Source organism: Lemur catta, chromosome 1, assembly GCF_020740605.2.
Source record: "Lemur catta isolate mLemCat1 chromosome 1, mLemCat1.pri, whole genome shotgun sequence".
NCBI lineage: Eukaryota > Metazoa > Chordata > Mammalia > Primates > Lemuridae > Lemur > Lemur catta.
In genome coordinates this window covers 115,746,822-115,772,947 of record NC_059128.1, presented here as the reverse complement: position 1 = coordinate 115,772,947, position 26,126 = coordinate 115,746,822, and the positions used below count along the sequence as shown (strand labels likewise).

At 41.8% G+C, this 26,126-nt stretch overlaps 1 protein-coding gene and 2 non-coding genes across 3 annotated transcripts; 2 read left to right on the top strand and 1 right to left on the bottom strand.

Moving 5' to 3' along the window:
* Window positions 1-16,769: 16,769 nt before the first annotated feature.
* On the bottom strand, window positions 16,770-20,308 carry LOC123637058 (zinc finger protein 627-like). The gene is given in 5 exon segments (XM_045549879.1): window positions 16,770-17,764; window positions 17,766-18,713; window positions 19,121-19,181; window positions 19,370-19,496; window positions 20,042-20,308. Coding segments are annotated over 5 exon segments (1,389 nt in total). The 5' UTR covers window positions 20,096-20,308; the 3' UTR covers window positions 16,770-17,565.
* On the top strand, window positions 20,054-20,158 carry LOC123630938. Its single transcript, XR_006732868.1, has one exon. It is a non-coding gene; the product is annotated as a small nucleolar RNA U13 (small nucleolar RNA).
* Window positions 20,309-22,640: 2,332 nt separating the features above from the next.
* On the top strand, window positions 22,641-22,745 carry LOC123630953. Its single transcript, XR_006732880.1, has one exon. It is a non-coding gene; the product is annotated as a small nucleolar RNA U13 (small nucleolar RNA).
* Window positions 22,746-26,126: the final 3,381 nt, after the last annotated feature.

Below are 26,126 nucleotides of genomic sequence, written 5' to 3'. Positions count from 1 at the left end.
ATAATAAAGCCCTACTACCTAGTGTTCAGAAGAAATACAACATTAGCTGTCCTGAGACTGTTTATCCTTAGAAACTGCACCTGGCTTATTTCACATGTTTTGTCACAAATTTTTGCCTTTGGGATGTGATTATATTAACAGAGAACATTTGGAAGCTGTAACCTGGTTTCCTACAGACCAAATTTAACTAAGTATGATGAAAGGTTAACGAGGCCGGGTGCTCTGGGAGGCCGAGGCAGGTGGATCGTTTGAGCTCAGGAGTTTGAGACCAGCCTGAGCAAGAGTGAGACCCTGTCTCTACTAAAAATAGAAAGAAATTAGCTGGACAACTAAAAATATATATAAAAAATTAGCCAGGCATGGTGGCACATGCCTGTAGTCCCAGCTACTCTGGAGGCTGAGGCAGGAGGATCGCTTGAGCCCAGGAGTTTGAGGTTGCTGTGAGTTAGGCTGATGTCACAGCACTCTAGCCAGGGCAAAAGAGTGAGACTCTGTCCCACAAAAAAAAAAAGTTAATGAAAGGTATCCCACCATTGTAATAGAGAAATGTTAAACTCTTTATTGGGTAGTAACAAAGAAGAAGCAAACAGGAGAAAAGATGGCACATGTTCTTGAAATGAATTCAATATCACCAAGATGATACCTCTCACAAATATCTAAAGTTCCTTAAACTCCACAGACAGACTTTTAATTAGTCAACAAAAACTACATCAAACCTAACAGAAGTATCTAATGTCTAACAATGGTAAAAAATCTTTTGAACAAAGGAGTGACAGCATGCCTAACCTTCATAAGGAATTTTGAGGCTAGGTAAGGTGGCTCACACCTGTAATCCTAACACTCTAGGAGGCCAAGTGGGAGGATTGCTTGAAGTCAGGAGTTCAAGATCAGCCTGGGCAAGAGGGAGGCACCATCTCTACCAAAAAAAAAACAAAAAAAAACAACTAGGAAAATTAGCTGGGCATAGTGGCGCATGCCTGCAGTCCCAGCTACTCAGGAGGCTGAGGCAGTAGAGTCGCTTAGCAGTTTGCAGCTGCACTGAGCTATGATGACACCATTGCACTCTATCCTGGGTGACAGAGCAAGACCTTGTTGCAAAAAAAAATTTCTTTTGAAACTGTAATATTCAGGGCACCATATTATTAGCAGAGAGATAAACAGACCAAGGTTAAGAAAAAGAATCTTCAATGAAAAGTTGATCACAGATAGAACAGATATTGTGAAATACTGGAAGAAATCATGACCTTTTTAATACATGAGGCAGAGACAAACTGATATCTAAGTGGATAAACGCTCTGTATTCCCCTTTATTCCATGGACAATAAGCAATTTATAGCGCAGGCAGGTAAATGTGAAAGATAAAATTAGAATGCTTTGATAAGTCACAGGTAAATGTCTTTTTGATGCAATGATAGAGAATTTTCTCACATAAGAAAAAGAGTTTTTAGCCATTGTAACAAAAAAAAAAGAGTAAGCCACAAACAAGTCAATTGGAATATTTAAATATGTTATAATTAATGAAGGTAAAAGACAAAGTAGGAGAAAAATATCTGTAATACATGCATATATAAAATGATTAGTGTGCAGAGCAAAAGTGAATGAATACAGAATCAATTTCTGGGAAAATGACCAAAACATATTTAAGAGAAGATAAAAGACCATATCTGAAAAAGGGTCCATCTCTTTGGTTAAAAGGAAATGGCCAAATAAAACATCAAGTAGATCCTATTTCACAGTGATCAGAAAAGCAGAAATTAGCCAATCAGATAATGCCAAGTGTCGATGACCACAGCAAAAAACTAACTCCTGATGCATGAGTGGAGGAAGGATGAACCGATACATTCAGTTACTGTTTCCAGTAAACAGAACAGTAAATCACACTTGAAAAATCCCAAACATTATAATCAGTGGAATAGATGAGGCCAAAAGCCTCAGATACTTGAATATGTGAAACACAGTGATGCAAAGGAACCACTGATAGATCTTTTTACTGTAATAAACTCACTGCAAGTTTAAAGGAGGCAAAAAGAAAAGCACATAGCTAGGTAAAAAAGAAAAAAAAAACAGATGTTAAAGATTTTTACAAAATAACCAAAGAATCAGGACAGCCAGTCACCTATGGCACAAACTGGAGATGAGCCAAGGAGGGGACACTTCGGAGACCCTACCAACTACCCAAGGCCAGTTTTATGAATTTTGATGAGGATTGCAAGGATATTTATATTGTTATTATTATAAGTCTTATAACAATCTTTTTATTCATCCTTGTGTGAATATAATTCACAATAAAAATGTAAATTAAGAATTAAATTTGGAAAAGAACATAATTTGTTACGTTCATCTGCCATATAGCGTGGCAATTTGAGTTTTAATTCACATATTTGGCATTGAAAAACAAGCACAAAACAGCACAGTTCACAGTCTGAGCTCCCCAGCAAACACAGCAGGCCACTGTGCATGATGAGGAAGCAGAGCTGGTGAGCGAGTCAGAACAACGTAAGACAGACACTGGGAGGTGGGCAATGTCCAGACATCCTGCTTATGGCAAGTATTTTTACAGTCACCTTCAGAGAGATGTGGTTCTGATATGGAGAGTGATGGTTATGTGGCACATTGTGGGGAAAAACACCCTCAATGTGTTCTTTCCGGTCTCTCACTCAAAACCAACAACCAACACAGAAGACTTCCGTGACCAAACGTGTGCAAGTTTTCCCCACACACCATGAAAGCAATCAATTCTACAGTGTATGTCAGCTGGGTGTTCTCCAATTTGAGTCAATATTGGCACTATCTACTGTAGATAGTGTCAGATCCAGCAGGTTGAGGGCTCAGTGTCACAAGACTGCCTCCCCTTCAGAACACCTGTTGAAATCGAGGCCTCTGAAACTTCTGACCCAGTGGCTTCAAGTTGGGTTCCCATGACCCCCTTTGGGTTCCATTAATTTGCTAGAGTGGCTTATAGAACTCAAAAGAAACACTTATGTTTACTATTTATTCAAAAGGGGGTCTTATGACCAACAACCAATGTAGGTCACAGAATTTTTTTATAGCCAGCTCCAACACAGGAAGAGGGTGGTACATTAGAGTCTTGACACGGGAAGAAATAGGAATAGGTGAACAGAGGCAGAAGGAAGTCAGAGAGAGATTCTGTTTTCTGAGGCTTCCTTCTGAGGCCTAAAGGACTCCAACCTTATAACAAAAGACAATAATAAGGGATATGGGAATTACAAGCCAGGAATCATGGAGGAAAAACTATATATAAATATATCATAATATCACACACATGCATGTACACAATTGTTGTCTCCGGGGAGAATAGAACAGGCCTCTTAACCGGGTGTGAAATGTCCTGAGAGAACAACCTGGCTTGGGTGTTTCATTAAGATGAGGTGGGGAGCTGGGTGAGAATTCACTCTCGTGTGCAGAGATTAGCTTGGTTTGAGTCTTCTGTCAGTGCCAAAGGAGGGAGCACTCAGCCTTTCTTACACAGGAAGACATAGGGTTGAGGCTTAAAGCTGTCAGCAAACATCAAAAAATGGACTCAGACACTTGTGGTTTCCACTCTGGCATGAAAAGACATGAGGGCACATTCATGTCCAACAGGAAAAAAAGCAAACAAACCTAAAATCAACAATCTTCTTACATCTTTTGAGAACTGAGGTCATAGGGCAAACTGCTGTCTCCACAGAGAGGCAGAACCAGAGAATCATAGACACCCATAAGCAGAAACCTTTGTACAGGCAGTACAAAGGTAGGAAAACCTCAACTATACTTGAAGAATTGCTGAATGCTGAGTATGGATTAGTTTGAGACATGAACAATCCAGGAAAATTCATATGGGGTCCACACAAATATGTGAGATTTACCCTACTACTTCTCACATTCACCATCAGAGAAAAATCTTTTCCTGCTTCTGGAAGGAGGAGGGGAAAGGTCACCATTGTGACATATGCTCATAGAATTTTCTTCTTCTTAACAAGTTCTGCCTTCAAAAGAAACTATTTCAAAATGCCTAACCAACTAAGATTTTATTACAGCCAAACCTCTGTGGTAAGGGAAGTAACCAGTTCCATCCCCTCTAATCTCCTGCCTCAGACAATGGAGGGATGAGGATCATAAGTACTTAGGAAAGTCACAATGCAGGGACATAGGCTTCCTAAAAAATGAGGCCAAATCATAGGTCAATGGAATGTGAAACAAATAAGGCTAAATCACAGGTCAATGGAACTATTCACTGTTCACAAAAGAAAAGGGCCAGGCCCAGATGAAATCATTGGTTTGTTCTGCCAAACACTTAAGTAAGAAACAATCTTGGCCTGGCGCGGTGGCTCATGGGCGTGGTGGCTCACGACTATAATCCTAGCCCTCTGGGAGGCCAAGGTAGGTGGATCGCTCGAGGTCAGGAGTTTGAGACCAGCCTGAGCAAGACCCCGTCTCTACTAAAAATAGAAATAAAAATTATCTGGACAACTAAAATATATATATAGAAAAAATTAGCTTGGCATGGCGACGCATGCCTGTAGTCCCAGCTACTCGGGAGGCTGAGGCAGTAGGATCGCTTAAGCCCAGGAGTTTGAGGTTGCTGTGAGCTAGGCTGACGCCACGGCACTCACTCTAGCCGGGGCAACAAAGTGAGACTCTGTCTCAAAAAAATAAATAAATAAATAAAGAAACAGCCGGGCGCGGTGGCTCACGCCTGTAATCCTAGCTCTGGGAGGCCGAGGCGGGTGGATCGCTTGAGGTCAGGAGTTCGAGACCAGCCTGAGCAAGAGTGAGACCCCGTCTCTACCAAAAATAGAAAGAAATTGTCTGGCCAACTAAAAATATATATACAAAAAAAATTAGCCGGGCATGGTGGCTCATGCCTGTAGTCCCAGCTACTCGGGAGGCTGAGGCAGTAGGATCGCTTTAAGCCCAGGAGTCTGAGGTTGCTGTGAGCTGGGCTGATGCCACGGCACTCACTCTAGCCCGGGCAACAAAGTGAGACTCTGTCTCAAAAAAAAAAAAAAAAAAAAAAAGAAACAATCTTTATGAGAAAATAGAAGCAGAAGGAACTCTTCCTACTCCATGCTAGGAGGCGAACATTTGCCTAAAACCAAAACTAGACAGAGACATTACAAGGAAGGAAAATCACAGAACAAGATCTCTTACGAACACAGATGCAAAAATATTCAACAAATGTTAGGAAATAGAATCTAACAATGTATAAAAAGAATTATACAGCACAACCAAGTGGGAATTATTACAGGTATGTCAAATTTATTCAACATCTCTTAAATGTAACCAATGCCATCAACAGGTTAAAGTACAAAAATCTTACGATCATAGCAATAGATGTAGGGAAAAGAGGGCAAGAAAGAAAAATAAATGGCATTGAAATTGAGAAGGAAGATATAAATTGTTGACAGATGACATGACTGTCTATATAGAAAATCCCAAGGAACCAACTATTAATAAAAACTCCTGGAATTAATGAGACTGTGGCAAGTTTGTAGAACTAAGTCAATACGACAACAACAACAAAAAAACCCCATCATTTAACTATACACCAGCCATGAACAATTGGATTTGAAATTAAAACACAACACCATTTATATAGCACAAAGAAAATAAAGAAAAAAAGAAACAATATCACAGAAAATGAAAGACCATGTAGGAAAAATGCTCAACACCAGTGGTAATCGGTATAAAGCAATATATAATAATGCAGAGATGTTAATGCTAGATGGACAAAAATAAATAAAGCAGATAATTTTCAGTATAGGCAAATCACAAGAATAAATACATATGCAGGAATGCTTGTATGTCTAATTTAAATACTCCATAGACATTTCCTAGTAAGTTTGAATTTATTCATGATCCACAAACCCAGCAGTTTTTTTCCCATTGTGTAAACAACTGATGATGCATTAGCAGGTGGGGACAAGAATAACATTGTCAACAAGATCAAAAAATAAACTTCAGGCCGGGCGCGGTGGCTCACGCCTGTAATCCTAGCACTCTGGGAGGCCGAGGCGGGTGGATCATTTGTGCTCAGGAGTTCAAGATCAGCCTGAGCAAGTGAGACCCCATCTCTACTAAAAAAATAGAAAGAAATTAGCCAAACAACTAAAACTGTATAGAAAAAATTAGTCGGGCATGGTGGCGCATGCCTGTAGTCCCAGCTACTTGGGAGGCTGAGGCAGTAGGATTGCTTGAGCCCAGGAGTTTGAGGTTGCTGTGAGCTAGGCTGAAGCCACGGCACTCTAGCCTGGGCAACAGAGTGAGACTCTGTCTCAAAAAAAATAAAATAAAATAAAATAAACTTCAAACAACCCAAGTCCCATAAGCAGTAGAAAGAATGAGTAAATCGAGTGATCCACATCCTCAGACAGCAGAAAGTGTGCCTAAGACTGAAAAAAAAAAAACAAAACACACACACACACACAAAATCCCTTTTCAGCATAGTATTAATGATAATATTAACTTATTGAAATTTTCAAACAGGCAAAACCTAGCATAACTCAGCTGCATAATAAATAGATGGGAAAGTCATAAATATCCAAAAGAGGGCTGGGTGTGGTGCTGTAATCCTAGCACTTTGGGAGGCCGAGGTGGGAGGATTGCTTCAGGCCATGAATTCCAGACCAACCTGAGCAAGAGGGAGACCCCGTCTTTACAAACAACTAGAAATATTAACTGGGCATGGCATCATGCACCTGTAGTCCCAGCTACTAGGGAGGCTGAGGCAGGAGGATCACTTGAGCCCAGGAGTCTGAGGTTGCAGTGAGCTATGATGATGCCACTGTACTTCAGCCCAGGTGAGAGTGAGCCCCTGCCTCACAAAACAAAAAAACAAAAGAATGTAAAAAACAATCAGGACTCTGGTTTGTGGTTATAGAAGGGAGATGAGATCAGGGAGACAACCCTGAACTGTTTATTTACCTGGGTGGTGTATCCATATGTGTTTACATTCTTATTATTGAAACGTACCATAAAACAAATAATTCAAGAACTTTCTTTGCTTCTTAAGACCTCATCATTTGATCCACTCAGGTTCCAACCAAGAAAAATGAAAAACTTTACATTCACATTGTGGATTAAAATTATTAAATGTATGGACAAAGTACAATTATATGGAGCTATATTCTAGAAAGAAAACAGAAGGGAAGCAGCTCAGGTAAACAGCCTGCATCACCCACCGTTCACAAGAACACCCACAGTCAGAAGGTTCTACATCCCCAAGACAATGCAGCCTCCCAAATAGCATTACCCCCCCGTCCAACCACATGGGCTTGTGGGTCCTTAGCTTTTCAGTGCTCAGCACCAAGGCTTCCTTCCTTGCTGGATGTGAGCAGCTGAAATACCTGCTCCTGCTCCCCACCCACCCAGGAAGAACCAACTAGGCCTTCAATTACCTCCCTTTGCAGGCCCAGAATTGGCCTTTGTTTACAGTCTATGGCCTCAGGATTCCGATCTCCAGTAAAGGCTATTCACTTATATTATGAGAGAAAAGGGGAGTGTATATTCAAGGTGACAAAAATCTTTGCTCCCTGGTGGCAGGGAATAAATAAATAAGAGATAAAGTTCCCAAGCTTGGGGACCACTCTCTCCCAAGGTGGCTCACTCTCAAGTAGTGCAAGATGGAAACCTGAACAGCTGGGAAATTTACTTCTGGGAGCTCCACACACCCTACTCTCCCCTCCTTACAATGTGTAAAGGCTCCCTCCTCCAGGAACTCAGTTCTCAGCAGAGACCAACCAAACAGCCAGGATAAGTTTAGGTTTTTACCTATGAGTCTTTCTTACACCAAATGTATGGTGTTTCCTGATCACTGATTCTCCAACATCAATTGGGTGTCCAACAATTCAACGCTTACACCACCCAGAGACAGCAGAAGACTCCACAAGTTCAAGTCTCAGTCCCACTAATCTGCCCCCAGCTCAGATGCCAGTGTGCAATATGTGTTTGCTGTTTCTGGTCAGAAGTCCCCATCCTGAAGCTACCTGGAGGAGCCACCCAGAGAGACCCAATTAGTGTAAATTCAGATACTACCTGCAAAGGCTTGTTATGACCAAGAAGATACTCCTATTGCTCAAGAAATTCCAACCAAGAGTTTTAGGACCTCTTGCAGAAACTGGTGACAAAGATCAAATACAACTAAACTCTTAAACCCATTAATCTTTTCTCCAGGAGGCAGAACTGAAAGGTGTCTGTCTTTCTCTGAATCTGACCATCAAAGACTTTCTCAACTGGCACAAATACACTAACTATACCAACTCTGTGCATGTAAAACCAAACTGGGAACAATTTTGAATTTTACTCAAACCCTATAATCCTGGTAAATACCTACAATCAATTTTTTTGTGCTCTGGAGAGGCACTCTAATGCAAAAAAAACACCCTTCCCATTTAAACTTAGATAATGTCCTTCCCCCCCCCCCCCCCGTTTTTTTTAACCTATGACAAGGCCAGACACACACTTTCCAAATTCACATTCTTTGCCTCATCAACCGTTAGCTGAACTGAACAGCTGGAAGAAAACACTTGTGAATCAAACTTTCCTTTAGTTTCTCTCTTTCCTAAGGACCCTGAACCTGCCTGCAACTCCCATTTCATTACCCTCCTAAGAACGGGCTAAATTCAGGGTAAAACGTTCTCTGATCTGCTATCTGATTTTGCCATCCTCCATGATTCTCTCTCTTCCAATCTTCCTTTTAATCCTGTTTGCTGCAGGCTATAAAATAAAAGTCACTTTCAGTCCAACCCTTGGGATGCTAGCAGATCTTTTTTTTTTTTTTTTTTTTTTTTTTTTTGAGACAGAGTCTCGCTCTTTTGCCCTGGCTAGAGTACTGTGGTGTCAGCCTAGCTCACAGCAACCTCAAACTCCTGGGCTTAAGCAATCCTTCTGCCTCAGCCTTCTGAGTAGCTGGGACTACAGGCATGTGCCACCATGCCCGGCTAATTTTTCTATATATATTTTTAGCTGTCCATATAATTTCTTTGTATTTTTTTAGTAGAGACAGGGGTCTTACTGTTGCTCAGGTTGGTCTCGAACTCCTGACCTGGAGCCATCCTCCTGCCTCGGCCTCCCAGAGTGCTAGGATTACAGGCGTGAGCCACCTCGCCTGGCCTAGCAGATCTTATAATTGGAGTTTTACCCTATCATGGTAGTCCTTTCAAGGGAAGTCACTTTCTACCCCAATCAGGATGTCATTTGCAAAACAATGTCTAGAAACACCCCCAAGACAGTTAACAATTACAACCTCCCAAGTAGCATTAACCCTGCTTCCACTCCACCCCCAGCCACACGTGCTTGTGGATTCCCCCAGCTTTACCAGGCTCAGCACTAAGGCATCCTTCTTGCAGGCTGTGAGCAGCTGGAATAACTGCAGGGGAGCACCCCCACCCCAGGAAGAACCAATTAGGCCTTCAATTACCTCCCTTTGCAGGCCCAAGATTGGCCTTTGTCTGCACCCACCTGCCTTAGGATTCCAATCCCCAGTAAAGGCTATTCACTTATTTTACAAGAGAAAAGGGGAGTAATATATTCAAGACAACTTGAATCTATGCTCCCAGGTGGCAGGAAATAAATAATTAAAAGATAAAATTCCCAGTGTCTGAAGAATCCAGTAAAGTCATTCAAACTATATATACATAGGAGGAAAGGACAAATTGTAAGGTACTTATATTTTATAGCTCAACAGGAAAAGCAATTGTATCTAATCCTTTCAGACAATAAAGAGGTCATTTAATTATTTCCATGATGAACAAGTCTCGGGGTTCCCAAGTCCCAACTCATAGTATTAATCTCTGAAGGCCACAGACCAGAGTTATTCACTGTCATGGTTTTCCACCATGGAAAGGAGAGCAAGCCATGTTTTGGTACATCTGTACAATTCACCAATTTATCTACCACACTTTCTTGTAGAAGTGTATTCATTTCTCCGGAATGGAAGAGTGACTTTCCCTATTTCTTTGAGATTCTTATCCCCAGTAACATCCTCAAGGCTAAGAGGAAGACAAAAGGTAGAGAGGCACATAGATTTTTTTTCCAGCAGAGTGTCAGGTGGATATTCTCTGCTTTCCTCACATGTGAAATGCTCACAAACAAAATAATCTTTATTAGAAAACAAACAAACAAACAAACAAACACTATTAGTTGGAGACCAGCCTGGGCAACACAGCGAGACTCGTCTCTACGAAAAATTAAAAAGTTAGCTAGATGTGGTGGCATGTACCAGTGGTCCCAGCTACTTAGGAGGCTGAGGCAGGAGGATGGCTTGAGCCCAGGAATTCGAGGTTGCAGTGATCTATGATCCGGCCACTGCACTCCAGCCTGGACGACAGAGTTAGATTCTGTCTCAAAAACAAAACAAAACAAAACAAAAAAGAACCCCTTATTAGTCTGTGGGAAAATGATAAGCAACTAATATACTGCAGCTGAATGTAATGTAGTATGAGGGGTAAATAGTTGATAAAGTTGTTGTGAAGTAGAGAGTAGTTAGTGTTTGGAAATGTGGGGAAGGATCTGGAAATTTAGGGATTTATTCCCAGCGCTAGGAAGAGCTAGGCTGGGGTTTAAAGCCGTAGGTTTGAGACCCAGCTTCATAAATGTTTCGAACACTCTGAAAAAGAGGGGAGAGAAGGGAAAGACTTGGGACCCCACGGACGGCAGGCCCTCACACGCACGACCCCTCACACGCACGACCCCACACACCGAGTCGGGCCCCTCCCCTGATGACCCTCCCGCCGTCACCGCACAATCTGGAGACATGCGGAGCTGCCCAGGGAAGGTTCCCGGGCCGGGGCCCAGATCGCCGCCCGCTGACCTGACAGGACGCCCGGGGGGGCCCGGCTGCCGGCCCAGCCCCACCGCACGGGCCGGAGGGACCGAGGGTCCAGCAGCACTAGCGGCGACTCGGGCCCGCAGACTCCGGAGCGGACCGCGGGGAGGCCCGGGTCCCACCACAGCTGGTTCCGAACGGTTCCGACCAGCCCCTTCTCCACAGTCTCGGACCCCTACTCCGCACACTCACCATTTCTCGGCTTCTGGGTTGTCTCCAGGTCTCCCTACGCCTTTCACGGTCAGGTCACAGCTCCAACATAGGATGCAGCGCAGACCCGATGCCAGAGCTAAAACCCTGCGATTTTGTGGAGCTTCCCGCCCTCCCCTCAGCGGAGCCTGATTGGACATCTTGCGAAATACCGCTGCTGATTGGGTAGCCCTACAGGTCCCACCCATTAGGGGGCGGAGTGAGAGTAGGACGGGGCGTGGCTGAGCGGATCCCGAATGAAAAGTTGCAGCCACAGCCTTTGAGAGGCGGGGCTTCCTCCTCCCAGCTAGGACCTGGCCCCAACCCTGGGGATATTTGCATTTCAGTAGAACTTGCTTCGGGCTTTCCGGAACAGACACTGGTGTATTCTCCTCTTCAATGAGCTCTTCCTTCTTCCTCCTGGATGAGTCACTGGGGTGCACTGCGAATTGGAGACTCATTGTTTAATGGAGCAATCACCTAGCCTCAGGGCATGAGGGATGCCCAGGGCTGGTCAGGCCACACTGGAACAGGAGGGAGGACCTGATGTCCTCCAGGGGCCCTGAATTTTGGGCTAGGCATAGCCAAAGCTTTTTGACACCTTATCTCTTAATCTATTTCCACCAATAAAATAAAAACATGCCAACAACGAAATACAATAAGTGCATGAATAAACTGGAGTTATGTGGCAGCAATATCATAAAGGAAGCACAAGGGAAGTAAAGCAAACATTTCAGCTAGTTCAGATAACCAGCCTGGTTCACCCACACTTCACAAGGAAAACCTGCATTCAGACGATTAAATAAATTCCCAAGCTTGGGAGCCAGACTGTGACTGCTGACATGGAGCCCGAGAGTGGATCAGTCCCTGGTGATGTGGCAGAAACACCTAATGATTTAAGTCTGGGAGTTCAACATGCCCTCCTGTTCCCTCCTCAGTGTGGAAACCGTCCCTCCTTCAAAATCTTCATTTTCGCCAGCAGGAAACTCTCACCTGGAGTCAGTCTAAGGTTCTGGCCTAAATAAACTGTCAAATTCATAAACTCTTTCTCCAGGAGACAACCCAAATGAGTCTTTCTCTGAGCCTAACCTTTCCAGATTTTCTTCATATATACAAATTATAATCTGACTCCAGCAACTTTATGCATGCTAACCCAAGACATTCTCCAGGAAATGACCCAAAGGCACCAGAGGTACAACCTCAGAAAGCACAGAACCCCCCAACCGCATCTGCACTTAGGTCATATGTCACCTGATTTCCAATGCTCTGCAGCCTCTCAGAATCTACCTTCGGCATCTGTCCTGAGCAGCGGGAGGCCACCTACAGGGAGGGCAGGCTGCCCAGGAAGCCCTGAAGGGAGCTCCATTTTTGTTTTCTCTTTGTTGTAGGTTGTCTCTGTGTGGAAGATCATCCATTGTTGTACATATAAGGTCTTGTCTGCTATTTTCCGAGCCTGGTCCATTCCCTGGTCATGTGTGGTAACTTTGTCATATTTCCTGTTAATGTGGTTGGTTTCGAATAACCTAATCTTTAATGTCTAGCTCCCAAAATAGGAAAAAGAGAAAAATGAAAGGTAAAAAAAAAAGTGACCCCCCCCCTTTTTACATACAATACAAATGCTTTAACAAGTCCCAGATCATCCCCGTGGGCCAAGTGGTCCATTCCAACAACCAGGACCCAGCAGCCAAGTTTAGTGCAGCCTCGAAGCCTCTGCCTCTGACTCCAATGGGGTGAGCACGTGGCCCTCTCCCATGGGGTCTTTCACGTTGCAGATGATGGACTGGCTCGTGTTGCATCCATTAATTCCATGCACAACTGTGTGCACTGTCCCTGCAAGCTGGTCCTGCCCAGCACCTTGATGACCCTGGCTGTACAGGGCTCCTGTCCAAGATGGAACCATGGAGCTTTAGGTACCAGCCCTTTAATAAGTCCTTGAATAACTTCAGCTAGAGGGGGAGGGGCTTGCAAAATTGGGAAGGAGGATGCAAGAACAAGGGCTGGCCAACTTTTTCTCTTCATCTTTGTGACAAGAAGTAGCCATTAAGAAGCAGAGCACAGATCTGCAATATTTGGAGAACTTTGTTCTGTTTGTGTCCACTGGCTTCTACAAGCTTTCTACACAACAGCAAGCCTTAGGGATGGGGGTAGGGATGGATAGCTTCTACTGTGCTAAGAGCTAAAATTGCATGAAATTAACCTTAATTTACCATTCAATCCTTTCCTTGGAAGTTGCAAACCTTGAATAGATTCCAGAGTTCCAAAATAGCTACATCAGACATCAGATAGATTCCTCATGCTTCTTACTCTGCCATCGTCTCAGCATCCTCTGCCCTGAATTTCTGTACTAAGCTCTGTCAGGCCTCACCCCAAATGCCATCTCCTCAGCAAATCTTCTTTCTCCCACCTCAGTTACTCCTAATTCCTTCCACAGGTAGATTTTTTTTCACTGCAATTTTCAGAGACACATTAGTACAATCAAGGTTCACAGGGTTTAATCGCTTTGTTTTATCAACCTATGAAAGTTAAACCATGTAAATGAAACTAGATTGCACAGTATTACCTATACTTTTATCAACTGTATGTCCCTATATAAAAGTCTTCTAAGAAACTGCTTTGAGGCCAGGCACGGTGGCTCACGCCTGTAATCCTAGCACTCTGGGAGGCCGAGGTGGGAGGATCGCTTGAGGTCAGGAGTTCAAGACCAGCCTGAGCAAGAGTGAGACCCCATCTCTACTAAAAATAGAAAAAATTAGCCAGGCAGTGGTGGTGCGCACTGGTAGTTCCAGCTACTGGAGAGGTTGAGGCAGAAATATCGATTGAACCCGGGAGTTTGAAGTTGCTGTAAGCTAGTCTGACACCACGGCACTCTAGCCTGGGCAATACAGTGACTCTATATAAAAAAAAAAGAAGGAAAAAAAGAAAGAAAGAAAGAAAGAAAGAAAAGAAAAGAAACTGCTTTGAGCCATTTTCTAGAAAGGGAAGAGTCCGTGAAGCTCCCTCTTGTGGTGAAGGAGGCATCAACATCTACAAGCTCTATCTGGGGTGTGGATTTCTCAGGGTTGAGACCTCCACTGTTACAGCAGGTGATAGTTTAGAATATTCTGTGTTTTCCCTCAATGAGCAGAAGACAGGATAGGGAGAATAGAACTAAATACAATGGGCAAGGTACTTACCCAAGATATCACAGTCTGTCCTGGAAGACAATTTTAATTGGATAATTTAAATTGAGGAAAATGAGAGAGCCACGGGTAGATTCAAACTGAGGCCAGTTACACTCCTTGAAAGGAAACGCTATGGATGCAATACTTAGGATCTAGCTGCAGAAATGATTGGGTGGGTCAGTGGTGGTGGGGTGGGTTTGATTGAGAGTTTGAGATGGGAAAACTGAACATGTACATACCAGACACAGCGCACATGATGACAACCATGAACTGATGAAGGTCAGGGAGAAATGAGAAAAAAAAATGCAATAGATCACACTTGGTTAGTTGTTTTACATGACAATTTATTATTGTGAACATCATATTTTGCTGGCATTTTTGTTTTCTGAAAGGAATGATTTGCTAGCTTTTTTAATTAATACAAATTATCTTGGAATTTTCCTCCTCTACATTATATACAAACACAGAAAGAAAGCAGGGGTCCTGCTGTTTTTTTATTGAAACAGTGGGATAGCAGGTGTTTGTCCCATTTCACTGATCAATATTGGTGAGAAGCAGGTGAACACCCTGCAGTGGGCAGCAGAGCCTGAGGCCAGTGGCTCCAAGCGGAGGCCAGTCTGGAGGCTGCAAAGGGAGGGACATGGGGCTCCCCTTGGGCTCCCCAGGCAGCCTGCCCTCCCCGCAGGGGCCTCACAGGGGCCCCCGCAGGGGCCTGCTCAGGACAGACACAGCAGGAGTGTGGACTCTGAGAAGCCCCAGCACTGGACAGCAGGGGACCCAGGTGCACATGCAATTGGAGGGTTCTGTACCTCCTAAGGTTGTACCTCTAGTGCCTGGAGTAGTAGTATCTGGAAAGGTGTGCATTGTATAAATAACTTTCCCTTTCAAGCAGTCTAACTGGCCCCAGGTGAACCATTTGTGGCTCTTTAGATCCCAGATTTAAATTATTCATTAGAAACTATCTTCTAGGACAGGTGGTGGTATCTTGGGAAAGCGCACAGAGTGTAGAGTAAAACCGGGAGTGCTGGCAGGGACAAATCCTGTGTGACAGCCTTGTGTGGAACATAGACTAGGGCTTATGGCAAAAGCCATGAGCACCTCCCAGTGACAACCAGAGGCACTTTGGACTAGAGAATTTCCACTTGAGGGGACATTTACTACCTTGTTATGGGACATTAATTACCCCCATGACTGAAGTACATAAAATTGATCTTTATTTTTTCCCCTGTGTTGGTAATTTATATTAAAAAAAATGACACCCCAGTTATTACAGTTTATCCATCATTTTCCTTAACAGAAGTTACCAAAAAGTTGCAGACTGACCCTTTTGCAGAGGAACTATGATTAATAATGATTCAAAAGCTCCTAGTTTACCTCTTGAATCAAGAAAAGAATAAATAACATAAATTTTCTTTATAGCAATATCATAATACAACATTGAATTACTATAGTGCAGTGCCTGAAGTTTAAGTTCATAATATTAATAGAATATTCTTAGCCCAAACGCCAAATTAAAATCATCCAACTGCTTATAAACTGGAATAATCAGTGGAAGTAGTTGTTGTATCAATAGTGAAAACTAAAATCAATAAGGTTTTTGGGACAGTGCGTCTCTGACATGAATGGCTCGGGTGCCCTCACTTTTGAGTCTGAGCCTTTCTTTTCATCTAACAGGGCAGAATGGTTGGCCAAACATGGTGAAAAACCGCCTGTAGTCCCAGCTGCTTGGATGGCTGACACAGGATTGCTTGAGCCAGGAGTTGGAGGCTGTAGTGAGCTATGATAACGCCATAAGAAATTCTACTAAGAACCCTCTTACTGATGAATTCCATAGTCATTTACAGCTTGTAGTCACATGTTTAACTGCAATTTACTACACCTTCTTTAATAACAGGTATAGTACTGGTGGTCCTTGGCAAGAGGGTACTCAGAACAGCATGATTTAACTTTTGGAATTATGAGTGAAGGAAAAATTAGGATGAAGATAAAGATTGTAAGTATATAAGCATGAAAAGTAAAATTTCCAGGAGGAAGATGCCTGAAGTTATGTATGCACATGGCAATACTGACTCACAATGTTGAGTGAACAATTTGGCAGCACTGTAACCTTGATCTGATCCATGATGACAATGGGACATTTTAATATGTATTCTCAGTAAATTAAAAAAACAGTAACATGTGCTAGTATACCAGTTGTCAAAAACAATAAGGCCAGGAGCAGTGGCTCATGCCTGTAATCCTAGCACTCTGGGAGGCTGGGGCAGGAGGATTGCTTTCCAAACCAGCCTAAGTAAGAGTGAGACCCTGTCTTTACTAAAAAATAGAAAAATTAGCCAGGTGTGGTGGCTCATGCCTGTAGTCCCAGCTACTAGGAAGGCTGAGGCAGGAGGATCATTTGAGTCCAGGAGTTTGAAGTTGCAATGAGCTACGATGACACCACTACACTGTAACCAGGATGACAGAAAAAGACTGTCACACACACACAAAAAGTTAATAAATGATTTCAAGGAAACATGCACAGAAACCATCTTTGTAAACAAAATACATATTTTTAATCACATGTGATCAAACATAACTGAAAATGAACTGAGACGTTATATGTAACTGTGAATAACAGGTAACAAATAAAATATCCTGACAAAAGGAAGGTGCTTATTCTCACATGAAATTACTGGGTGAGAGCAGTTCACTGCATAATACAGCAGAGGAACAAGCTCCCACCTACATGGTTTTAATAGTGGCATTACAGCTATCATCCCAACTCAAGAACAGAGTCACTACTAATAGGCACAATGGTATGTGAAATACAAATTATGCCTTATGCCAATTCCATCTATACATAAGAGCACCTGAGAACACTACCACCCATAACAGTCTGAATTAATTGCCTGGTTAAACACATTACAATGCCTGAAAAAAACAAAACTGTTGATACATGTGAAACTTCTAAGGATATCTTTGGAAACACCAAAGAAATAATTAGTCAAGTGATTTTGAGGATACTCTTGATTGGTAAGTCAAAGAATCAGGAAAATGGGCTGGAATCGGGTACTGTACAACCCATATGAATCTGTCTGTCTCCCTGCGTGGTGCCTCCAAAATGGAACTAATGCCTTCTTCATGTTTGCCTTCAAAATCTCATGTGAAACAAGCTACTGGTGAATTGTACCATGGAATCATAAATGGAATAGATTCTGGGAAATCTAGGTCCCAACATGTAATCCAGAGATCCAACTCCAACTGTAGATTTTATTGTCCTATTACAAGGCTTTCTTCTTAATTCAAAGTCAATTATCTCATTGGGTCTTTCTCTACCCTCTTTTCCTGTGTTTGAGAGGAACTGGGGACAACTGAATGCTTTCCAAATTCCTTCCCCAAATAGTATTTCTCTCATACATTAATAGTATGAGTTACTTCATGTCTTTGACAGGTACTGGAATGAATGAAGATTTTGCCACACACCTTACATTCATAGGGTTTGTCTACAGTATGAGTCCTTTGATGTCTTCTAAAGTACTTAGAACAAGTGAAGGCTTTACCACATTGCTTACATTCATAAGGCTTCTCTCCAGTGTGTGTCCTTTTATGATATCAAACTGGAACAACGGAAGCTTTTCCCACATTGTTTACATTGACAGGGCTTCTCTCCAGTGTGACTTTTTTCATATCTTCGAAAGGAACTGGAAGTATAAAAGGCTTTTCCACATATCTTACATTTATGAGGTCCATCTCCAGTGTGCATTATCGTGTGTCTTTGAAAGCTTAGAAGATGAGAGAATGCTTTCCCACATTGCTTACAGTCATATGGTTTTTCTCTGGTGTGAGTTCTTTCATGTCTACGAAAGGAACCCGAACAAATGAAGGCTTTACCACATTTTTTACATTTATAGGGTTTCTCTCCAGTGTGAGTCCTTTTATGTCTAAGAAAGGAACTGGGACTATTAAATGCTTTCCCACATTCCTTACATTCATATGGCTTCTCTCCAGTGTGAGTTCTTTCATGTATTTGAAGGGTAGCGTTATTACTAAAGGCTTTACCACATTGTTTACATTCATATGGTTTCTCTCCAGTGTGAGTTCTCTCATGTATGAGATATAAACTGAGACAATCCAAGGCTTTCCCACAAAACTTACAATTATAACAACCCTCTCCAGTGTGCATTACCATGTGTCTTCGAACATTTGCAAGAGAAATAAAGGATTTTCCACATTCCTTACAATCATAGAGTTTCTCTCCGGTCTGAGGCCTTTCATGTGTTTTAAACGAGTCACGATAACTGAAGGTTTTCTCACATTGCTTATGTGTGTATGGCTTCTTTCCAAATTCCTCATACTCATATGGTTTGTGTCCACTGTCAACTCTGATGTGCCTATTAAGGGATGAATGACCAATGGAGACTTTTCCAGGCACACTGCTTTCACATGGTTTTACTCCAGGAGGAGTTTTCTTGTTCAGGATGTGATCTGGAACCTGGCTGAAGGTTGTTCCACACTGACTACCTTCTTTACTTTCACACACTCTCTCTTCCAGAAGACTTCTGTGGAAAATGAGAACACATTTATAAACAAACTAAGTGTTTGTTTATAAGTGATTTTATATTGGTAAGTACTGGACTTGTGTTTTTAACATTATCAAAGAAAGTGTAGCCTTTCTGTCCTGTATGAATTGTTCGAATGTGAATGGACCACAAGCTGGCAAGACAGCTTGGCCATACCTATTATCAAAAAATAATATTCATAGAGTTTCTTAATACTATTTCAAGTAAACTATTTTATAATCACTAAACATCTATGTTACATTTAGGTATATGTTTTTAGAGAAAATTTTCTAAGAAGAAATAAATTGATGCTGGGCTTATTTATTTTGTTTGCTTGTTTTTAACATTTTCTGACATTCTAAGATTCTCTCTCAAGGAAATTGCCTTCTGTCCTGAGTACAAATTACCTTCGATTTCTCCTGGGATTTTTGTACTGATCTTCAATGTTCTGGTCTTTCCATTTTTTTCCTAAAATACAGACCCAGAAAAAAAATTATGAAAAAATTATTAGATTCTAGGTTCATGGTACACTGCAGCCATGTCTGATCTATTCATCAAAGTATTCCATGTCCATATTCCAAATTACCGAACAGCACCAATAGGTAAGAAACACTTGTTCTCTAATTCACTGAGTGAAGGAATGTTGTCACCCTTACCTACAGAGGCTAGGTTCCTCAAACTTTCCCACATCACATCTCTGTAGAGATTCTTCTGGGAAGGATCCAGCAAAGCCCACTCCTCCAGGGTGAAGTTCACAAACACATGTTCAAAGGCCACTGAGTCCTGAAACATCCCACATGTGTAGAGGAGGATGGGTGAGACTCATAGCATTAGGGACCTCTGCTCTATTCAAAGATGTCCACATGATGCTGTGGTCTCCATTTCTTCCATGACATGGTCATCAGACTGTCTGTTGTTAACTTACAAATCATATAATTTATAAATTTGGAAAGGAGTGCTTTATTTGTAATAAAGGGTTACAGTCTGCAAGGTGGCCATTGCAGAGCCCAGAAACAGGCACTCTGCAGGGGATAAGACAGGAATTTATGTTGAATGGGTTGGCCAAGTATACATATTCAAAAGGTTATAGGAGGGGCTATAAATGTTCATGACAGGGGATCCCATGCATGCATGGTAAGCAAACATGCATGTTACACGAGTCCCATGGTCACTCTGGGGTGGAGACTTAACATTTAAATGTATTACAATTAGTCCCTATACATCAAAAGGTGAAGCAAAGACACCAAGGCACTCAAGCGTGCAGCCTCTATAATCTGGCCAGAACTAATCCATGGTTGGCGGTGTCTTATCAGGACAAAGTTACTTACATCAGTCTCTTGATCCTTTTGTAGTTCATAAGAGTGATGACTGGGTTTGTACATTTATATGTGAGATGTGCCTCCTTCAAACCTTGTTACGTACATCAGCATATTACTTATCTGACATGAAAAGGAAAAAAAAAGAAATTAGTCTCTTATCTAATAATCAAAGCTATAACTATGGCTTATGCAATAGGGGGTCAGTTAGTCAGTGTCTACTGGTAGATGAGATGCAATTGTTTTTTTTTTTCTTTTGAGACAGAGTCTGACTCTGTTGCCTGGGCTAGTGTGAGTGCCGTGGCATCAGCCTAGCTCACAGCAACCTCAAACTCCTGGGCTTAAGCAATCCTACTGCCTCAGCCTCCCGAGTAGCTGGGACTACAGGCATGCGCCACCATGCCCGGCTAATTTTTTCTATATATATTTTTAGTGGTCCAGATAATTTATTTCTATTTTTAGTAGAGACGGGGTCTCGCTCAGGCTGGTCTCAAACTCCCGACCTCAAGCGATCCACCCGCCTCGGCCTCCCAGAGGGCTAGGATTACAGGTGTGAGCCACTGCGCCCGGCCAGATGCAATTGTTTTAATATCACTTATCTCGAGGCGAATGCTTGTTTAGCTGCTAGAGAAAAAGAAATACCTTGTGGCAGTTAGAACATAATTTATTCCTTAAGTGTGAGGGTGCATGACTTAACCTTTGTTTATAATTTGGTATCTTATTGCCACAAAGAGTCCATTCTGTGAGTCTTACGATCTCTTTTTTAATATAAACGCTGGTCAGTAGTTGTGTCTAAACTGCAAAAGGGGGAATAAGAAGGCAGATCTGACCTACCATCCTGTGATGGCCAGAAACTCAGTTTTAAGGTTTTTTCCTGGGGACCCTTGGCCAAGAGGTGGCCTGTTTAGTCACTTGGGGGGCTTAGGATTTTATTTTTCCTTCTGTGTATACTCACCTCCTCCCACACAATAATTCTTATGCTAGAATTAAATTACTGAGTAAAGCAACAGCAGAATAGGAAAACATGTCTAAGTGAATCCAGGGAGAAAGGTGTACTGCCTGGGACACCCCTAATGCCTGTTTGTTCAGTGGATTTGTAGCACCTGTCACAACAAAGTCCTACCAATTAGGGTATAGAACAAAGTTATCATTAGCAGTCCTCAGACTGTGCATCCTTGGAAATATTTGTCCACAGAGTTTAATCTTTGATGGTATCTGGAGACTAGATTTTACTCAGACTCCACCAACCCAACTGATAAGAGAGTCATAACTTACTGGAACAGGAACCTATGAGCAGAAACCTCAGTAAGAGGCAGGAGAGGTAGGAAAACCTAAACTGTAATTGATGAATTGCTGAAGGCTGAGTGGGGACAAAGTTGAGAAGTAAATAATCCAGGAGCCCAGTCTTACGGGGTCCACACAAATTTGTGAGATTTACCTCCAGAAACTCTACCAGTTCTCACGTTTAACATCGAGAAAAATCCCTTCCTGATTCTAGGAGGATAAGAGTAGCCATTGTGAAAGATGCCCAGCGAATTCTGTTGTTCTTAACAAATACTGCCTTGAAAACAAACTATTTCCCAAAGCCTAACCAACTTGGATGTTAGCAGTGCTAAAACTACTGGGAAAAGGAAATATCCAATTCTAGCCCCTTCTAACCCTCCTGCTTCAACTAAGGAGGGGTGAGGATAAGAAGCCCTTATGAAAGTTGTGACTTTCTTAATTCAAGGACATAGCCTTCCTAAAAATGGCACTAAATCATAAGTCAATGAAATGTGCACCCTACCCCCTACACCTTATGGCCACATCAGTAGGGCTGTAGCATAATAACAGCGAGATACAACTGATAGAACTGCACCTACAACTGATAGAACTGCACGCCTCATACCTTATTAAAGAAGTCTCTAGGGTATATCAACAAATGGCATAACACTGATTAAGTGGACAAATGTCTATTGTTTTATTTTTTATTTTATTTTCTTTATTTATTTTTTTTGGAGACAGAGTCTCACTCTGTTGCCCGGGCTAGAGTGCCGTGGCGTCAGCCTAGCTCACAGCAACCTCAAACTCCTGGGCTCAAGCAATCCTTCTGCTTCAGCCTCCCGAGCAGCTGGGACTACAGGTATTCACCACCATGCCTGGCTAATTTTTTCTATATATATTTTTAGCTGTCCATATAATTTCTTTCTATTTTTAGTAGAGACGTGGTCTCGCTCTTGCTCAGGCTGGTCTTGAACTCCTGAGCTCAAACGATCCACCTGCCTCGGCCTCCCAGAGTGCTAGGATTACAGGCATGAACCACTGCGCCTGGTCAAAAATGTCTAGAAACATACAACGTACCGAGGCAAAGTCATGAAGAAGCAGAAAATCTGAAAAGAACTACAAGTAATAAGGAGATTGATTACATAATAAAAAACTCCCAACAATTGAAATCACAGGATGAAATATTTTAACTGGTGAGATATGCCACCAAACATTTAAAGAAAAGTTAACACCAATACTCCTCAAACTTTTTCAAAACATTGAAGAGGGAGGAAAGAGTGATGATTAGATGGAGCCCAGGGGGATTTCAGGGCAGTGAAATTCTTCTGTATAAGGCTGTGATGGTGCCATCTTTTTGTAGTTCATAATAAGAGTGATGATTGGGTCTTCATGCACATGTGTGAAATGCACCTCCCTCAAACTTTGTTATGATTGGCATATTGCCCATCTGATGTGAACTTAGAAAAAAAAGATTATGATGGTGGCTACATGACACATGGATTTGTCAAAACCCATAAAACCACAGATCACAAAGAGGGAACCCTAAGGTAAAATATGGACTTTAGTTAGTAATAATGAATTGGTTCATAAATTCTCATCATCATCAAATGTTATATATTGCTTTATCAATTGTTAACATACCCTACATACAGTCAGGATGTTAAAAATAGGGGAAACTATGAGCCAGGAAGGAAAACGTGGAACTCTTTGGACTCTCTGCTCAATTTTTCTGTCAAACAACTGCTGCTCTAAATAATGCGGTCTACAAGATTAAAAAAAGTGAACAAACTAGCATTCCATGGAAGAGGCATTACTGAGTAAAAAAGAAACCTGACATACAATATCACATACAGCTGCAGTCTCCAACCCCTGTCCATGGAAAAATTGTCTTCCATGAAACTTAAGAAACAGGGTGGGGGATGGAGGTGCAAACAGCAGGAGGTGAGCAATGGACAAGCAAGCAAAGCTTCACTGCTCCCAAGGCTGGCATCATTGTTTCCTATCGCTGGCATCATTGTTTCCTATCGCTGGCATCATTGCCTGAGCTCCACCTCCCCTCCCCACCCAGTAGAAAAATTGTCTTCCATGAAACCAGTCCCTGGTGCCAAAAAGGTTGGGAACTGCTGACGTATAGTATATCATTTATATAAAAACATCCAAAAGTAAAATATGAGACACAGTTATGCATATACAGCTTGTAAAACTAAGAAGAATAGGAAATTAATGTATAATTCAAAATACTGGCACCATCAATATTTAGGTTCACTGTGTATAACTTTTTATGTATTTTCTGCATGTTATATGTTTAGTAAGTTTCTAGAATGCAAACTCTATACACAAATAAAGCTCAGTATATTTTTAATTACTAGCAAAAACTCATTTGAACATAATTTTTTAGATAATAACATAGTCTGTTAAAACCACTTTCTATTAATTTTCTTGAAATCCAAAAAAGTCTAATGAAGGATAAAAAATGATTATAATGCAAAAATTATACATTGAAAGACATCGATGTTACATGATATAAATGGAAAGACATCATAGGTCCTTAGAAAGGTGACTGAGTATCACCATGATGTAACCTCTTTGAAATAGATCAAATGTTTTAATATATTCCATGAAATTCAAAACCAGGTTTCTTTGTCACTGAAATTTTAAAACACAAATTCTAATAACTGAAATAGAAGACAAATGACTAAGACTAGCCAAGATGCTGTACAGAACATCCTGGTGTTCTAGTGAGTGTTATGAACTGAAAGTCTCCCTGCCCCCAAAATTCATACATTGAAATTCTAATCCCCAATATCATGGTAATGGGAGGTGGCATCTCTGAGAGGTAATCAGGATTAGAAGATGTTCTGCAGTGGGCAGTCCTATGCAATTCTACTGCTAAAGTCTGAGGAAGCTGAGAGCCCAAAGAAAGAGGGTGACAGTTTAAAAAAAAAAAAATTTTTTTTTTTAATAGGAACTTATGAACAAAAGCCGTGTCTGGGGCACCGCTGAGAAAAGAGGTGAGCCTCAAACTCCTGAGCTCAAATAATCCTCTAAATAGCTAGGACTACAGGTGCATACCACTATGCCCGGCTAACTTTTACAATTGGTATTAGAGATAGAGTCTCACTATATTGCCCAGGCTGGTCTCAAACTCCTGGGTTCAAGTGATCCACCTGCCTCCCAAAGTACTGGGGTTACAGGTATGTCCGGCCCTGTAAAACATTTATATTGCATTTTCACTTGGGGACAAAAACAATAATCACATTGTAAAAAAGATCAAAAGTAAAGTTGAAACAACCCAAGTCCTATAATCAATGCAATGGCTGAGTAAATTGGGCGACCAACAACTTCAGACAGTAGCATGTTTGCAACAGACTGAGGCAAAGAAACCACACACACACACAAAAAACCTTTTTCAGCTTAACAATAATGCTACATTTTTTTTGTTTTTCTTTTTTTTTGAGACAGAGTTTTACTCTGTTGCCCAGGCTAGAGTGCTGTGGCGTCAGCCTAGCTCACAGCAACCTCAAACTCCTGGGCTCAACGAATTTTCCCTCCTTAGCCTCCCAAAGTGTTAGGGTTACAGGCGGAGTTAGCTATTTAGATGAAGGTTATACCAGGAGACTCCTCCCAGCCCCAGGAAATCCAGCTGATCCCTCATCCCCACCCCATCAAAGCTGTCCTCTGGGAAGAATGACCCGAGGCTGATAATAACTAGACCCTCCAAGAGATTCAGCAGCTGTGGGCAACTTGGGGCAGCCCCAGGCAGTTCTAAAATCCAGGATCAGGAAAAGATAGAGTGGGCTGAGGACACATCACCCTGTAAAGTTTCCAAAGGGGAACCTCAACCCAAAGACATTCTGATAAAGGCATGTGTGCCTAGGACTGATAGAAGGAGAGGCACAAAGATTTTTTACACCAAAGTGTCAAGTTGTTATTCTCTGCTTTCCTCTTATCTGAAATGTTCACAAGCAATATTCAGAAACAGAACCCAAATGTTTTAAAAAGAGTTATCCATTGCTCTGTGTATAAAAGGATACATAATAAAATACTGCATCTGTTTGAGACAGACAAGGGACAAATAAATAAAGGACAACAGATAAAGAAAACATTGTACAAAAAAGGACAAATAGTTGATAATATTATGTATTGGAGAGGGGAAGTTGGCCTTTGGGAATGTAGGGAAGGAAATGGTAATTAAGGATTTTACTGCAAGCCCTAAAAGAGTAAAGCTGGGGGAGCAGGGTCCATGATTTGAGATCCTGCTTCCCATACACGTGGAAAATGCAGGGGAAAACCAGTCCCTCTGGGGAGTGTTAAAATAACTAAATAGGAGGCAATTAGACTGAACTGGCTATAGTGCCCTAGGTTCCTAGCCAAGGACACAGAAATCTAACTCAAATGCAATTCATGGATTTCCTGAGCCCAGGAGTTCGAGGCTGCAGTGAGCTATGATCACACCACTGCATTCCTGCCTCAGTGACAGAGTGAGACCCAGTCTCTTAAATAAATAAATACATTTCTAAAATGGAAAAAAAAAAAAAACCAACCCATAATTGATGTAAATTACTAACTTAGAGGGAAAAGAAATTTAACCTAATCAACGTCTCCAATTAACCTCTGATTACATAACCTGGAAATTTCCACACCTGGATACAACGAATAATGCAACTGTATCACAGTAACCAACGAAGTATTTAATTTAGTTTGCTTGCTCTTGACCTACTGAAGGAAATTAAAATATATTACCCCAAAATATACTTTGACATATTTGGGAATGGCTTTTTAGAGAGTCAGCAAACAGAAGTAGGTCTGTAAAGCTGTCTATTGTGGGGGTGAC